We start from the raw sequence: 17,332 nt of genomic DNA, 5'->3' as shown, positions 1-17,332 counted from the left end.
CATTCAGTTTTTAAAACTTTATTTATTTAATTTTATGTGTATGTGCTTGAGTACATATATGTGCACCATTTGTGTGCAGGAGTTTACAAAGGTTACAAGAGGCAATTGAGGTCAGAAGACTTATTGGATCCCCTAGAGCTGGGATTACAGATAGTTGTAAACTGCCATGTGGGTGCTGGGAACATGGGTCCTCTGCAGGAAGAGTAAGTACTCCTAACTGCTGAGCTACCTCTCTAGCCCTCTACATTCACTTGTAATAATGCAGATTATTGCACAAATCCTGAGTGATCTTATAATAAAAAACCCGGAGCCAGATATCAGGGTGAAAGCTGAAAGATAAGAGAAGCAGAGCAAGTCACAGCCACCACTTCTTACCTCACCAACTCCTCAGCCTGAACGAGAGCGAGTTCCTGTCTCCTCCCACCTTATATTCCTTTCTCTGCCCAGCCAAAGCACTTCTTGTCTCAACCTTCCTAGTGCTGGGATTAAAGGTGTGATCCCAAGTGCTGGAACTAAAGGTGTGATCTACCACTGCCCTACTTCTATGTTTAATCTAGTGGCTTGTTCTGTCCTCTGATCTTCAGGCAAATTTTATTTGTTCAAAATATCACCACAATAGATGTTGATAAAAAGTAATGTCAACATCTTGAATGGAATTTCCATGGACTGTATACATAGGTTTTTTTTCTTTTGTTGCATGTTAAATATTTAATTGGATGCCATTGTTTAGTTGTTTATCTGTGATATCAAACACTCTAGAAATTTGGATAATTTTATTGATCTGTTATGTTTGGGACACAAGCTTGCCAGAGGAAAAGGGACAATGGGGAAATAAGGTGCTGTTCTTTGTTGCCAAAGATCATTGAGTTTTGTACTAATTAGTCTTGAAAAATATGGTTCTATTTGATAGAGCTGATGTTTTCAGTATGGGCTGCATGTCTGCAGGCGGCATGACTAGATTCTCCTCATTCTGTAAACAGAACTCCAAGATAGAATTAAACCCCAGAATGTATTTATCTTTGTAGCTTAATTTCTGGCTTTGTACCCATTCTAAAGTTTTTCTTTAGAGGCATTACATTTTATTACACATAGCTCTCCATACCTAGTTGTGTCATTGCTCTTCTGTGTACACTAAATCATATAAAATTGTAATGTGTTAGAGTCTAAAATTTTAATGAAAATAATTATTTCAGATTTATTTATATTTGTACTTTTATTCCCAAGTTTAAGGAAAATAAACCTTTCTTTTCTTCATTTGTTTGGACTAAGAATTTGCTTCTTGAAACCTACAAGAGAAGACATAAAAGGAAATAAACTAGTTTCTGGTCTTGGTGTTTGGTGCTGAGTGTGTTGAGGCAAGAAGAGTTGAAATGTCTTCTGTGAAGAGACCATGTCCAAACTCGACCTGTACATCTGTTTCGTCTATGGAAGGAATGAGTTTTCCTCTTCTAGACAGATATGGGAAATGTCAAAATTAGGGGATTTTAAAGGCTGAAGAAGAAATATGAATATTTTGCTGTCTAAGGAAAAAACACTATGATTCTCACATTTGTATGTTTTTCATTGAACTTTTGTGTTTATGACTTGTATTTATTGATATATAGCTATAATTATTAATAAATTATGCATGTTTATACTTTCTTTGGGAGGGGGACAGGGTCTGACCTGTAACTTACTGTGTAGTCCAGGCCTTGAACTCATGGTGAACCTCCCACTTCAGCCTCTCAAGTACTGTGATTACAGGTGAGAGCCATCATGTCTGGCTTATATGTATACTTTACAAATGTTGTGATTGTTCTTGTAAGGTCTGTTTGTTTTTAAATTAGTACACCACCCAGGAAAATTTATGGAAAGGATAGATCAAGCTCTGAGTTCATCTCTCTGTTCTAAAATCCTATTTAGTACATTGTTCTGAGGTAGAGGATGGATGAACCAGAAGTAGAACTAAAGAGAACCCAGTGCTGTCGATCTAGGCAAAAGCTGAGAAGTGTTAGATAGAGCTGAGTTTTAAAAAAATGTTTTTCAATCAACAAGATTGTAAATATTTTTAGTATTTTATTGATATTTTAATACATGGATATATTATAGTTTGTTTAGCCAGCCAGTTCCTTCTTACTTAATAGTTATTTTGTTTTATATCCTAATATAAATTAGTCTGTAATTTAAGAGTCATATATTTTGTCTATTAAATTTCTTTTGAAATGCATTTGCTAAGAATAAGCTTGCTTATCAGCATGATGTGAACTCTTATGTATTGAAAATACTGATGATAATATACATTATCTTTTTTGTTGTTATTTATTTTTGTCTTTTTAAAGACAGGGTCTTACTAGATAGCCCTGACTGGCCTGAAACTTGGTTTGCAGACCAGGATGGTCTCAAACTCTCAGAGATCTGCCTCTGCATCCTGTGTACTTGGCTAAGAGGTGTGCACCACCACCTGGTCAGTATACACTATCTTTTAAGAAATCCTTAGTAGTGATAAATATTTTTTACTTTAAAATTCTGTTTTTGATTCATATTATTTCATCTATCAGCTCAGCTATTTTTTTAATTGATTTTTTTTTTAAATTGAAACTTGAGCTGGGTGGCGGTGGCGTACACTTTTAATCCCAGTACTTGGGAAGAACACACAGATCTCTGTGTGTTCGAGGCCAGCCTGGTCTAGAGCAAGAGCCAGGACAGGCACCAAAACTACACAGAGAAACCCTGTCTCGAAAAACCAAAAAAGAAAAAAAAAAAGAACCTTGAGGACTTATTTTGGTTTTCTGTGAATTAAAAAAAAATTATTGTTCTGTTTTCTCTTTGTTTCACTCTTCCTCCCTCCCCCTCCTTCCTTCTTACCCCTCTTCCTCATTACCTTTTCCCAGTCTCCCCTTCTCTTTTCTTTCTTTGATGGTGCTCAGCCTCATGCAAGCTAAGCAAGCATTCTACTATTATATTACATTCCCAGTTCAATTTTGTTGTTGTTTATATTGTTTTTTGTTTTTTTTTTTTTTTTTTGAGACAAAAGTCTTATGTAATCCAGGCTGGCTTTAAATTGCCAAGGGTAACTTTGAGCTTCTGATCCCCCTGCCTCTGCCTATCAGGTACTAGGGTTCCAAGTATATATATTGGGGATGGAACCCAGGGTTTCATGCATGCCAGACGAGCATTCTATCAACTGAGCCACTTCTAACTCCATTTTGTAAAAACTCAATTTTAGAAATGGGCATGGTGATACACATGTGCTGTACGAGCACTTGTAAGGTAGATGCAGGTTAAGGTTGATATTAGCTACATGAAGAGTTTGAGACTAGCCTAGTCTATATGAGGCCTTGTCTTATAACAAAAGAACAAAAATGAACTTAAGTTTATTAGTCATTTGTATATACATCACACATCTTTGGGCTGGATGCTCATCAACAGATGAATGCTTAAAAAATAAAATATGGTTCATGTACAATGGAATTTCATTCACTTATAAAGAAAAATGAAATATAACATTTGCAAGAAAATTAATGTAATTAGAGAGCACTGTGCTGTGTGAATAAGTCTGACTTAGAGAAATGCCACACATTTTCTCTTACATATAGACTCTAGACTTAAATATTGTGTGTGTGTGCCAATTCCTTCTTATTTAATACCTAGGTTACTTTGTTTTACTTTCTAATATAAATTAGTGTATAATTCAAGAGACTTACATATTTTTATCCATTAAAATTTCTTTTGAAGTCAGGAAAGTAGAAATACCTTGAGATGGGATGAGGAGAGAGAAGGTGTGGAGGTGAGTGAAGGAGACAAAAGAGAGCAGTGACACATGGTCTGAGAGCAGAAGTTGAACAGTGGGAGTCTGGAAGAGAGACAGGGCAACAGGGAAAGGAGATGGGAAGGAGGGAAGTGTGCTGGCACTGTAGGAAAATGCTGTCAAACGAAACCCATAACTGTGTCCTTACTGAGAAAGAATAAAGAGGCAAGGAGAAACTTGTTAAGATTTTCAATGTATATACAGGATATTAGTAAGAAGATGTATTGGTATACATCAAAATACAGGAGCATTCTGTTTCTTTTTTCTTTTGAGATATAGTGTAGCACAAATCTTAAAAGGTCTTATTGATAAAAACAAACCAAGAGCCAGGTGTTGGGGTGAATGCCGAAAGATCAGAGAAACAGAACAAACCACACCACCCTCACCTTGCCAACTTCTCAGTCGATCTTGTTTCCTCAGACTGAAAGCCTCTGAATCCTCATCCGAATGGATTTCAGCTGAACTGCTGCTAAAAGCTAAAAGCTTAAAAAGGCCCTAGTTCCTGATCCTCACACCTTATATACCTTTCTGCTTCCTGCCATCACTTCCTGGGATTAAAGGCGAGTGTCATCATGCCTGGTTGTTTCCAGTGTGGCTTTGAACTTACAGAGATCCACATGGATCTCTGCCTCCAAGGAATTCTAGGATTAAAGGCGTGTGCTACCACTGCCTAAACCTATGTTTAATATAGTGGTTGTTCTGTTCTCTGACCCCTAGATAAGTTTATTGGGGTGCACAATATATTAACCACAATACAGTCTCACCATGTAACACTGAATGGCTTGGAACTCTCTATGTAAAACAGGCCTCTATCTTACAGAGATCCTCCTTCCTCTGTCCTCTGGCATTAAAAGCATGTGCCACCCCCTCCCCTCCCCTCCCCTCCCCTCCCCTCCCCTCCCCTCCCCTCCCCTCCCCTCCCCTCCCCTCCCCTCCCCTTCCCTCCCTCACTGTTCTTTCTCTCTCTCTCTCTCTCTCTCTCTCTCTCTCTCTCTCTCTCTCTCTCTCTCTCTCTCTCTCTCTCTCTCTCTCTCCAGTATTTCATTATGTAGCCCAGGCTGGCCCCCCAAACTTGTGCTGATTTTCCCACCTCTGTCTTTTGAGTGCTGTGATTATAGGTAAGTGCCACCATACCCAGTTTTTTTTTTTGATATTGTCTCTTTTTTTTAAAAATTATTTTTTACATACCAACCTCATTTCCCCCTTCACCTTTATCCCTACTCCCTCCCCACGTCCCCCTCAACCTACCCCCTTCTACTCCTCCAAAAAAGGCCTCCCATGGGGAGTCAACAAATCCTGGTACATTAACTTGAGGCAGGACCAAGCACCTTCCCCTAGCATTAAGGCTGAGCAAGGCATCCCATCATAGGTAATGGGCCCAAAAAGCCAGTTCATGCACTGGGGATAGATCCTGGTCCCACTGCCAGGGGCCCCTCAAACAGACCAAGTTACACAAACTGTTTCCCATATGCAGAGGGTCTAGTCTAGTCCCATGCAGACTCTCCAGCTGTCAGTCTAGAGTCTGTGAGCTCCTAGGAGCTTGGTTCATCTCTCTGTAGGTTTCCCCATCATGATCTTGACTCCTCCCTTGCCCATATAATCCCTTCTCCCTCTCTTCGACTGAACTCCTGGAGCTTGGCCTGGTGATTGGCTGTGAATTTCTGCATCTGCTTCTATCAGTTACTGGATGAAGGCTCTATGATGACAGGGTGTTCACCAATCTGATTACAGGGGAAGGCCAGTTCAGGCAACCTGTTCACTATTAGTAGTGCTCTAATCTGGGGTCATCCTGGTGGATTCCTGGGAATTTCCCTAGTACCAGGTTTCTCCCTAACCCCATAATGGCTCCCTCTATTAAGATATTTCTTTCTTTGGTCTCTCACTCTGTTCCTCCCCCAGATCAACTGTCCTGTACCCTCATGTTCTCATCCCCCATCCCCTCCCCTCTACCACCCCCATCCCTAGTTTACCCAGGAGATATCATCTATTTCCCTTTCCCAGGGCAATCCATGTGTCCCTCTTAGGGTCCTCCTTGTTTCCTAGCTTCTCTGAATCTGTGGGTTGTAGTCTGGTTATCCTTTACTTTACATCTAGTATCCACTTAAGAGTGAGTACATACCATGTTTGTCCTTCTGGGTTTGGGTTACCTCACTTGGTATGTTTTTTTCTGGTTTCATTCATTTGCCTGCAAATTTCATGATGCCATTGTTTTTTACTGCTGAGTAATACTCCATTGTGTAAATGTACCACATTTTCTTTATCTAGTCTTTGGTTGAGGGCCATCTAAGTTGTTTCTAGGTTCTGGCTATTATGAATAATGCTGCTGTGAATATAGTTGAGCATGTGTCTGTAGCTGTAACCAACTGTCTTATTAAATAAGAAACACAGAAACAATGCAAAGAAGAAAGCCAAGAGATCAGAGCTAAGAACCTTACCCACCTGCTGCAGCTAGCCAAGAGACCTCTCCGAAAAGGGACCTACTTCCTGTGTGGTTGTCTTTATATAGTCTTTCTTTTCTGCCTTCTCATTGGTTGTAAACCCGAACACATGACTGCCTCGTCACTGCCTGTCTGTAGAGACTTCCAGGTCTTCTATGGTATTGAGATTAAAGGTGTGTGTCTCCAATGCTGGCTGTATCCTTGAATACACAGAGATCCACCTAGCTCTGTCTACCAAGTGCTGGGATTAAAGGCATGCGCCACCGCCGCCATGTTCTTGCTATGGCTCTAATAGCTCTGACCCCCCAGGCAACTTTATTTATTAACATACAATTAAAATCACATTTCAGTACAAATAAAATACCACCATATGTGTCCTTTTGGTATGATTGAACATCCTTTGGTATATGCCCAAGAGTGCTATCATTGGGTCTTGAGGTAGATTGATTCCCGATTTTCTGAGAAGTCACCATATTGATTTCCAAAGTGGCTATACAAGTTTGCACTCCCACCAACAGTGGAGGAGTGTTCCCCTTGCTCCACCTCCTCTCCAACATAAGTTGTCATCAGTGTTTTTGATCTTAGCCATTCTGACAGGTATAAATGGTATCTTAGAGTCATTTTGGTTTTCATTTCCCTGATGACTGAGGATGTTGAGCCATTCCTTAAATGTCTTTTAGCCATTTGAGATTCTTTTTTTGAATTTAGATTAGTTTAGATCTGTACCCCATTTTTTAATTGGAATTTTTAATATATTTTGGAGATCAGACCTCTGTCAGATGTAGGTTGGTGAAGATCTTTTCCCATTCTGTAGGCTGTTGTTTTGTCTTATTTACTGTGTCCTTTGCCTTATAGAAACTTCTCAGTTTCAGGAGGTCCCATTTGTTAATTGTTGCTCTCAGTGTCAGTGCTACTGGTGTTATATTTAGGAAGTGGTCTCCTGTGCCAATGCATTCTAGGCTACTTCCCACTTTCTCTTCTATCAGGTTCAGTGTAGCTGGATTTATGTTGAGGTCTTTGATCTATTTGGACTTGAGTTTTGTGCATGGGGATAGATATGGATCTGTTTGCAGTCTTCTTCATGTTGACATCTAGTTATGCCAGCACCATTTGTTGAAGATGCTTTTTTTTTCTCTATTGTACAGGTTTGACTTCTTTGTCAAAAATCAGGTGTTCATAGGTATGTGGATTAATGTCAGGGTCTTCAGTTTGATTCCATTGGTCCACATGTCAGTTTTTATGCCAGTACCAAGCTGTTTTTGTTACTGTAGCTCCATAGTAGAGCTTGAAGTCAGGGATGGTGATGCCTCCAGAAGTTCCTTTCTTGTACAGGATTGTTTTAGCTATCCTGGGGTTTTTGTTTTTCCTTATGAAGTTGAGCATTGTTCTTTCCATGTCTGTGAAGAATTGTGTTGGGATTTTTTTTAAATTTTATTTTATTTTACAATACTATTCAGTTCTACATAACAGCTACAGATTCCCTTGTTCTCCTCCTTCCTGCCCCCCCCTTCCCTTCCCTTCCCCCCAGCACATCCCCCATTCCCATCTCCTCCAGAGCAAGGCCTCCCCTAAGGACTGAGATCGACCTGATAGACTCAGTCCAGGCAGGTCCAGTCCCCTCCTCCCAGATTGAGCCAAGCGTCCCTGCATAAGTCCCAGGTTTCAAACAGCTAACTCATGCAATGAGCCCAGGACCTGGTACCACTGCCTAGATGCCTCCCAAACAGATCAAGCCAATCAACTGTCTCACCTATTCAGAGGGCCTGATCCAGTTGGGGGCCCCTCAGCCTTTGGTTCATAGTTCATGTGTTTCTATTCATTTGGCTATTTGTCCCTGTGCTTTATCCAACCTTGGTTTCATCAATTCTCGCTCATATAAACCCTCTTCTTTCTCGCTAATTAGACTCCTGGCGCTCCACCCGGGGCCTAGCCGTGGATGTCTGCATCCAGATTCCTCAGTCCTTGAATGGGGTTTCTGGCACAACTATTAGGGTGTTTGGCCATCCCATCACCAGAGTAGGTCAGTCCCGGCTGTCTCTCGGCCATTGCCAGCAGTCTTTTGTGAAGGTATCTTTGTGGATTTCTGTGGGCCTCTTTAGCACTTTCTTTCTTCCTTTTCTCATGTGGTCTTCATTTACCATGGTCTCCTATTACTTGTTCTCCCTCTCTGTTCTTGATCCAGCTGGGATCTCCAGTTCTCTTTTCCTCGACCGTTGCCCTTCATTGCTTTCACTCATGTCCAGGTTGTTCATGTAGATCTCAGCCATTTCTCCATCATTGGGCGCTCCTGTCTTTCTTGGGGTCCTGTTTTCCAGGTAGCCTCACTGGTGATGTGAGTAGCAGTCCAGTCATCCTTGTTCCACATCTAGTATCCTCCTATGAGTGAGTACATACCATATTTGTCTTTCTGAGTCTGGGTTACCTCACTCAGGATGATTTTTTCTAGATCCATCCATTTGCCTGCAAACCTCATGATGTCATTGTTTTTCTCTGCTGAGTAGTATTCCATTGTGTATATGTGCCACAATTTATTTATCCATTCTTCAGTTGAAGGGCATCTAGGTTGTTTCCAGGTTTTGGCTGTTATAAACAATGCTGATATAAACATAGCTGAGCAAGTGCTCTTGTGGTATGATTGAGCATTTCTTGGGTATATGCCCAAGAGTGGTATATCTGGATCTTGGGGGAGATTGATTACCAATTTTCTGAGAAAACACCATATTGATTTCCATAGTGGTTGTACAAGCTTGCATTCACACCAGCAGTGGAGGAGAGTTCCCCTAGTTCCACATCCTCTCCAGCATAAAGTGTCTTCAGTGTTTTTGATCTTAGCCATTCTGACAGGTGTAAGGTGGTATCTCAGAGTTGTTTTGATTTGCATTTCCCAGATGATTAGGGATGTTGAGCAATTCCTTAAATGTCTTTCAGCCATTTGAGTTTCCTCTGTTGAGAATTCTCTGTTTAGTTCTATAGTAAAAATGGCAATTTTACCAAAAGCAATCTACAGATTTAATGCAATCCCCATCAAAATACCAACATAATTCTTCACAGACCTGGAAAGAATAATACTCAACTTCATATGGAAAAACAAAAAACCCAGGGTAGCCAAAAGAATCCTGTACAATAAAACAACCTCTGGAGGCATCACAATCCCTGACTTCAAGGTCTACTATAGAGCTACAGTAATAAAAACAGCTTGGTATTGGCATAAAAACTGACATGTGGACCAATGGAATCGAATTGAAGACCCTGACATTAACCCACACATCTGTGAACATATAATTTTTGACAAAGAAGCCAAAAGTTTACAATGGAAAAAAGAAAACATCTTCAACAAATGGTGCTGGCATAACTGGATATCAACATGTAGAAGGCTGCAAATAGATCCATATCTGTCACCGTGCACAAAACTTAAGTCTAAGTGGATCAAGGACCTCAACATAAATCCAGCTACTCTGAACCTGCTAGAAGAGAAAGTAGGAAGTAGTCTTGAACGTATTGGCATAGGAGATCACTTCCTAAATATAACACCAGTAGCACAGACACTGAGAGAAACAATCAATCAATGGGACCTCTTGAAACTGAGAAGCTTTTGTAGAGCAAAGGATATGGTCAACAAGGCAAAGCGACAGCCTACAGAATGGGAAAAGATCTTCACCAACCCCACACCTGACAGAGGATTGATATCCAGAATATATAAGGAACTCAAGAAAATAGACATCAAAACGACCAACAGTTCAATTAAGAAATGGGCTATAGAACTAAACAGAGAATTCTCAACAGAGGAAACTCAAATTGCTGAAAGACATTTAAGGGATTTTGATAGAGATTGCAATTGAATCTGTAGATTGCTTTTGGTGAAACTGCCATTTTTACTATATTAATCCTACCTATCCATGAGCATGGGAGGTCTTTCCATTTTCTGATATCTTCTTTAATTTCTTTCTTCAAAGACTTAAAAGTTCTTGTCAGATAGGTCTTTCACTTGCTTAGTTAAGAGTTACCAGAAGGTATTTTGTATTATTTGTAAAGGGTGATGTTTCTCTGACTTCTTTCTCGGCCCGTTTATAATTTGTATATAGGAGAGCTACTGACTTTGAGTTAATCTTGTATCCTGCCACATTACTGAAAGAGTTTATCAGCTGTAGGAGTTCCCTGGTAGAATTTTTGGGGTCACTTATGTATAGTATCATATCGTCTGCAAATAGCAAAAATTGGACTTCTTCCTTTCCAATTTATATCCCCTTGATCTCCTTTTGTTTTTCTTATCTCCCCCCCCACCCCCCCAGACAGGGTTTCTCTGTGTAGTTTTGGTGCCTGTCCTGGATCTTGCTCTGTAGAACAGGCTGGCCTGGAACTCACAGAGATCACCTGGCTCAGCCTCCTAAATGCTGGGATTAAAGGCATGTGCCACCACTGCCCGGCTGTTGTCTTATTGTAAAAGCTAAAACTTTGAGTACTATGTTGAATAGATTATGGAGAGAGTGGATAGCCTTGTTTTGTTCCTGATTTTAGTGGAATCTCTTTGAGTTTCCATTTAATGGCTGTTGGCTTGCTGTAAATTGCCTTTATTATGTTTAGGTGTGTTTCTTGTATTCCTAATCTCTCCAAGACCTTTATCATGAAGGTGTGTTGGATTTTGTCGAAGGCTTTTTCAGCATCTAATGAGATGATCACATGGTTTTTTTCTTTCAGTTTGTTTATGTGGTTTATTACATTGACAGATTTTCGTATATTGAACCATCTTTGTATCTCTGGGATGAAGCCTTCTTGATCATGGTGGATAATTTCTTTGATGTGTTCTTGGATTTGGTTTGCCAGTATTTTATTGAGTATTTTTGCATCAATGTTTATGAGGGAGATTGGTCTGTAATTCCGGTTTTTTTTTGTTGCATCTTTGTGTGGTTTGGGTATCAGGGTGACTGTAGCCCCATAAAAGGCATTTACCAATGTTCCTCCTGTTTCTATTGTGTTCAACAACTTGAGGAGTATTGGTATTAGCTCTTCTTTGAAATTGTGGTAGAATTCTGGGTTGAAACCATCTTGCCTTGTACTTTTTTTGGTCGGGAGACTTGCAGTGACTGCTTCTATTTCCTTAGAAATTATATGTCTGTTTAATTTGTTTATCTGGTCTTGCTTTAATTTTGGTATGTGGTACTTATCCAGAAAATAAGTTGTCTATTTCTTTTAAATTTTCTAATTTTGTGGAGTATAGGTTTTTGAAGTATGACCTGATGATTCTCTGGATTTCCTCTTTGTCTGTTTTTATGTCTCCCTTTTGGTTTCTGATTTTGTCAATTTGGATATTCTTTCTGCCTTTTGGTTAGTTTGGATAAGGGTTTGTCTATCTTGTTGGTTTTCTCAAAGGACCAACTCTTTGTTTCATTGATTCTTTGTACTGTTCTCTTTGTTTCTATTTTATTGATTTCAGCCCTCAGTTTGATCTATTCTTCCTGGGTGAGTTTTCTTCTTTTTGTTCTAGAGCTTTCAGGTGTGCTGTTAAGTCCCTGTGTGAGACTTCTCCAGCTTCTTTATGTGGGCATTTATTGCTATGAACTTTCCTGTTAGTACTGCTTTCATAGTATCGCATAAGTTTGGGTATGTAGTGTATTCATTTTCTTTGACTTCTAGAAGTCTTTAATTTCTTTCTTTATTTCTTCCTTGACTTAGTGTTGATTTAGATGAGCATCATTCAGTTTCCATGAGATTGTAGGCTTTCTGTAATTTGTGTTGTTGTTTAATTCTATCTTTAAGGTATAGTGATCCCATAAGATATAGGGGTTTATTCCAGTTTTTTTTGTATCTGTTGAGATTTGCCTTGCAACAGAGTATGTGGTCAATTTTAAAGAAGGTTCCATGAGGTGCTGAGAAGAAGGTATATTCGTTTGTGTTTGGGTGGAATGTTCTTTAGATATCTGTTAAGCCCATTTGAGTCATAACATCTGTTAGTTCCCTCATTTCTCTGTTAATTTTTTGTCTGACATACCTGTCCATTGGTGAGAATGGGGTGTTGAAGTCTCCCACTGTTAGTGTGTGGGGTTTGATGTATGCTTTAAGCTTTAGTAATGTTTCTCTTACATATGTGGGTGCCCTTGTATTTGGGGCATGAATGTTCAGAATTGAAACTTCATCTTAATGGATTTTTCCTGTGATGAATATGAAATGTCCTTCTCCTTCTCTTTTGCCATGCCCAGTTTTTACTTTTTAGAGACTGCTTGTTATACAGCCTAGGCTTACTTGGACTCTTGATCCTTGTCTCTGCCTCCTGAATTCCCTGATTATGGACATGTGCCATCACACTTAGCTTACTGTTTTTAGTTGATTTATGAATCCTAGTATTTGCCTTCTTATGCCTATGGGAGCTTTTCTATTTGTCTATTTGTCATAGTATCCTTTTGTTCTGAAGTCTCTCTAGGTTGCCAGAAATATTCGTTTTCTTTAAATCATGTTAATAGAATCATTTCATTGACCAGAGACCTTACTTTAAGAACTGAAGCTGCTGGAGACAAACAGATGTAATGAACACACCTCAAGATACAGACGTGGGTAAGAACCTCCTGAACAAAATTTCAAAACTCAGAAAACAATTGCAAGAATTCACAAATAGGACTACATAAAAAAAGCTTCTATACAGAAAATAAAAAAATCAGAACAATGAAACAGCCACAGAATATAACAACTGTATAGATGATTGGTGATTAATATTTAGACACTATAAAGAAATAATAAAATTAAACATCAAATGAACAAATCATTTAACCAATAAATAGGAAAATGAGCTGATTACACAGTTCTTCAAAAAGGAAATACAAGTGGCAAAAAATATGTGAAAAGAATGCTCAGCATCTCTGGCCACCAGGAAAATGCAAACTAAACCTTTACTGAGATACCATCTCTGAGGGCCAGTGAGATAGATGCTCACTGGTAAAGGTGCCCATAAGAAAGGACTCTAGCAAGTTGTCCTCTGACCTTCACATGTGCCTATCACTGCCCTCTCCTCCACATAAACAAAAAATGTTTTAAAACAACAAAAACAAAATAAATAAAAAGAAAACCCATCTCTGTGTCAACCTGCTCCAAATAGCAATTATAAAAAACAAACCAACAAAAAACCAAACAATAATAAGAACAAAAGACAGAAAATGCTGGTGTTGTGGGAAAAAGGACCTTTATAAAGTAAAGGATCCTTGTGAAGATGTAGTCACTGTGGAAAACAGTTTAAAGATTTCTCAAAATGCTAACAATAGAATTACCATATTATTGAGCTATGTCTGTCCTGGGTTTATACCTGAAGGATACTAAGTAAGCACACTTCAGTGATATTTGCACATTATATGTATTTATGCACTAAACCAAGGTCTGAAACCAGCCTTGGTACCTATCACTAGATGAATGGATAAAGAAAATGTGGTTTATACACACAGTTTACCCATAAAGAAAAATAAAATTAGGACACTTGCTAGAAAATGGAGCATGGAGAGATCATTATGTTAAATTAAAATAAGTCAGATTCAGACAAATGCAGTATGTTTTCTCTCGTCTTTAAATTTAAATATAGATGTATGAATAAAGTGTAATGGCATGTGAATGTACTGTGAAATCCTTGACTTTGTATGCTAACTTAAAAATGCAAGAATAAATCTATGTTATACAGATTTTACAGAATAATTGTATTAGTATTATAATGAACACATATACGACATGCTAGTAGGAGGTGACTGAGGGAGGAGGAAGGGATATAAATAGTGAGGAAGGAGAAACAAACGGGTAATAGGGGGAAAAAAGCAAGCAAGCCATGCTTTCTCTTTTGTGTAGAAGCTAGATTTAACTATACACATTGCCTCCTTTTCTGCACAAATGCCATGAAAGCCAAAGGAGACTATTTGATTGGAGGATGATGAGGTGAGAGGGGAGGAGAAGGGAGGGAGAAAGTACTGGGGTAATAAATTTGAGAAAGATGCAATGAAATATGTATAAAAACTTCTTATGAAACCCATTTTGTACTCTAAGAAATCAATAAAAAGAAACTTTTAAGTACTGGTTTCAGTTATTTGAGGTTTCTCTTTATATAGTTTATCTTAAGCCTATTTGTGTCTTTAAAGTATGTTTGAGGAAGACAAAATATGATTGTGTTTTTAAAATCCCACTTTGGGATTTGCTTTTTAGATGGAGTTTGTAGTCCTTTCATATTTAATGTAGTTATTGATAGGGTTGGATTTTTCTGTTTCATAGTTTTTCCAGTCTTCTTGGTTCCTGTTTCTCTTTTCTGCCTTTTTTTGCTTTAAATATGTTGGAGTGTACAATTTTATTTTGTTGATTTTGAAAATACTAAAAAACATTTTTTAGATGTATTTACTTTATTTTATGTGTTTGAACATTTTGCTTGCATGCATATACATACAGCGTGTGCCTGAAGTGGCTAGAAGAGGGTGAGAGATTTCTTGGAACTGGGGTGTTGCTATGTGATTGCTGAGATCTGAACCCTGGTCCTCTGCAAGAGCATCCAGTGCCTTTGAACACTGATCCATCTTTCCATCCCCTTTAAAAATACTTTTTAATTTGCTTTCTTAGAGTTTGCTCTATGGATTATAATATGCATCTCAGTTGATTGCTGTTTCCTTTAAAGTCTTTGCCTGTACCAATCTGTTACGCTTAAACTGCCAGCTTTGTTTAAGTAGTTCATTTTCTTCTTTCCTCTTCTTATCTTCTGCTGACATATTTATGATATGATATTTTATGAACCCAATTTTGTATTGTTAAATTATTACTTTAAGATATTTTGAAAGAAATGAAGAAATAGAAAATGTTAATCTTTTCATTTTAGCGCATATATATGTATTTACTTTATATATATGTGTGTATATATATATGTATATATATATATACATATATATATATATATGTATTTACTTTACCACCTTATCTATTTTCCATTCTTTGCTCCAAATGTCTTATGTACTAATGTCAATGAGACTGCTGGTTTCCACAGTACTTGCTATCACTAATCACCAGGCTCAGGGCAGCTGCAGGTGAGGTAACAGAAGTGTCCTGGGCAAGGATGGTAGCAGCACTTCTGTGGAGCAGTTCATTCATTTCCCTTTGTCATACACATGTGTGTGTGCACACACACGACAGACAGACAAATACATGTGCATATTTTTCAAGCTCTTTTCTCTGCTTTTGTTAGAAGTCTAGGTTGGAGTATTTTATTTTATAGAATGATCTTTTGACATTGAGACAATTTAAAAAGTTATATATAATTAATTTTATTGGTATTCTTGTTTATTCATTCTTTAGTCAGATTTTTGGATATTACTAGCCTTTAAAGCATATGTTAAGTTTTGAATAGTTAAGAAATTTTCATTAAAGCACTACATTGGATTTGTCTTAATATACAATGAAAGCTAATCGAGGTTCGAATTTTTCCTGAGTAATGCATTTGTCCCCCTAAGGAAGACTAATATCTGCTAAGGTGGTTGATTTCTTTTGTAGGCACTATCCTGCACTGAAGACTCTGGAGCATCTGGAACACACATATCTGCCTCAAGTGAGCCACTACCGATTCTGCAAGGTGATGGTGGACAACATCCCCAAGCTTCGGGAGGAGATAAAGGATGTTTCTATGTCTGATCTCAAAGACTTTCTGGAGAGCATCCGCAAGCATTCAGACAAAATAGGAGAGACCGCCATGAAGCAAGTAGGTCCTTGGTTTATGACAGATATGCCCTTGGCTTTGGAAGTATTCAGTTACACACAGATTTCTCCTTTCCATGTATCTTAATTACTTCTTATCAATTTAGGAAGGTCCTTCATAAATGAAAATGTTATTATCTTAGCAGTGATGAGATGTGTTGTTAACTCTGTGGCTGTTGAGCAAACAGTGACTGATTGTGATGGTCCGTGTCAGAGTCTGGAGAGAATTCAGTTTACAAAACATTTCCCTTGACTTTGTATAATATTGAAATTCCAGAATCTTTTAAACTTTCCTTTTAGTTAACAACATAAATTGTGTTACATGTGCCTTTGGTTGATTACTTACTGTTAGGAAGATGTCACACCATGCAAAAATATATCTGATATTGATGGGTGTTAGTGACAGAAAGGTCTCTTGGGGATTGTGGATTATGATTGCAGAGAGGGAAATAGTTATAGCCCATAAATTCAGCAAATGTGTTAGGAATATTTATTTTCTTTAAATGACTTCATCTCCAAGTCCCTAATCCCATGAGGAATGCCTTTTGTCATTGTGAATGAATGAACAATAATGATTTGCAGTAACACTTCCTCTTGAAATTTAGGTCACATTGATGTTATAAAGATGCTTTAGCATACTTGATGATGTAGCTTGCAATAATAAATAGATTTTAATTATTTATGGAGAGTGCCTTATGGTTTTGTAAACAAGTGTTCTCAAGTAGATTTGTATTCTAATGGGGGGAACAAGGCACAGTAGATTACATTTGGAAGCATTATTTTAGTGTTCAACTAGCATTAATAATAGCCTTAGTTCACATATCTGTCTGATATTACAGGAAGGATTTTCTAATTAGTTTTTCATAAGGCATGCTTTTTTAAAATCTCCTTTAAAATTTTATTGGTGTTTAAAGTGCAAAGTGTAGGCTCCAGTTCTTGTCTCATTCTCTTGAGTGCTGTAACTATAGGCCTGTGCCACCAATCCTTAGTGCTGGACTTAAAGGCACATGCTGCCATACCCAGCTGGAAGCTGGCTTTTTAAGGGTTGCTTTTCTAGGCCTCTGCTAGACAGATTTACTTGCTTTTGCTGAAAGAAAGTTCTGTTATAAATATTATCACTTCATTTAATTTGAGGTTAGCTGTTCTCATTCCTTAATTATCTGAGGAAATGAATGCCCAGATCAGACGCTGTAGTAGAAATCAGATAAAGTTGGAATGGATATGTTAACTATGACATTTAGTCTTTGTAAACTAGTAAACTGTTAGCTGGTATATTTTTATTCCACAAAGGAATAGTGAAGAAATATTTTATGATTTCAGTACTTTTAATTAACCATAAGAAATTTCATATTAGGAATGGCCTTCAGTGCATGAATTGCTATTGTATGTGTGTGCAAGTATGTGCATGCGTGTG

At 38.1% G+C, this 17,332-nt stretch overlaps 1 protein-coding gene across 4 annotated transcripts in view; it reads left to right on the top strand.

Annotated features, from left to right (window-relative positions):
• The window catches only part of Exoc6b (exocyst complex component 6B), a 491,948-nt gene that overhangs the window by 97,542 nt on the left and 377,074 nt on the right, over nucleotides 1-17,332 (top strand). For all 4 annotated transcript variants that reach the window (XR_013049947.1, XM_006991543.4, XM_076567063.1 and 1 more), the window contains one exon: nucleotides 15,718-15,922. Coding sequence is in view for 3 of the 4 variants with exons in the window: in XM_006991543.4 (XP_006991605.1) it covers nucleotides 15,718-15,922 (205 nt within the window). In the remaining variant the exon portion in view is untranslated. The remainder of the gene's footprint in view (nucleotides 1-15,717; nucleotides 15,923-17,332) is intronic.

This window comes from Peromyscus maniculatus, chromosome 3 (genome assembly GCF_049852395.1).
Source record: "Peromyscus maniculatus bairdii isolate BWxNUB_F1_BW_parent chromosome 3, HU_Pman_BW_mat_3.1, whole genome shotgun sequence".
In the NCBI taxonomy this organism is placed as follows: domain Eukaryota; kingdom Metazoa; phylum Chordata; class Mammalia; order Rodentia; family Cricetidae; genus Peromyscus; species Peromyscus maniculatus.
The sequence above is the reverse complement of the archived record's forward strand: the minus strand, read 5'-3'. Positions and strand labels throughout refer to the sequence as shown.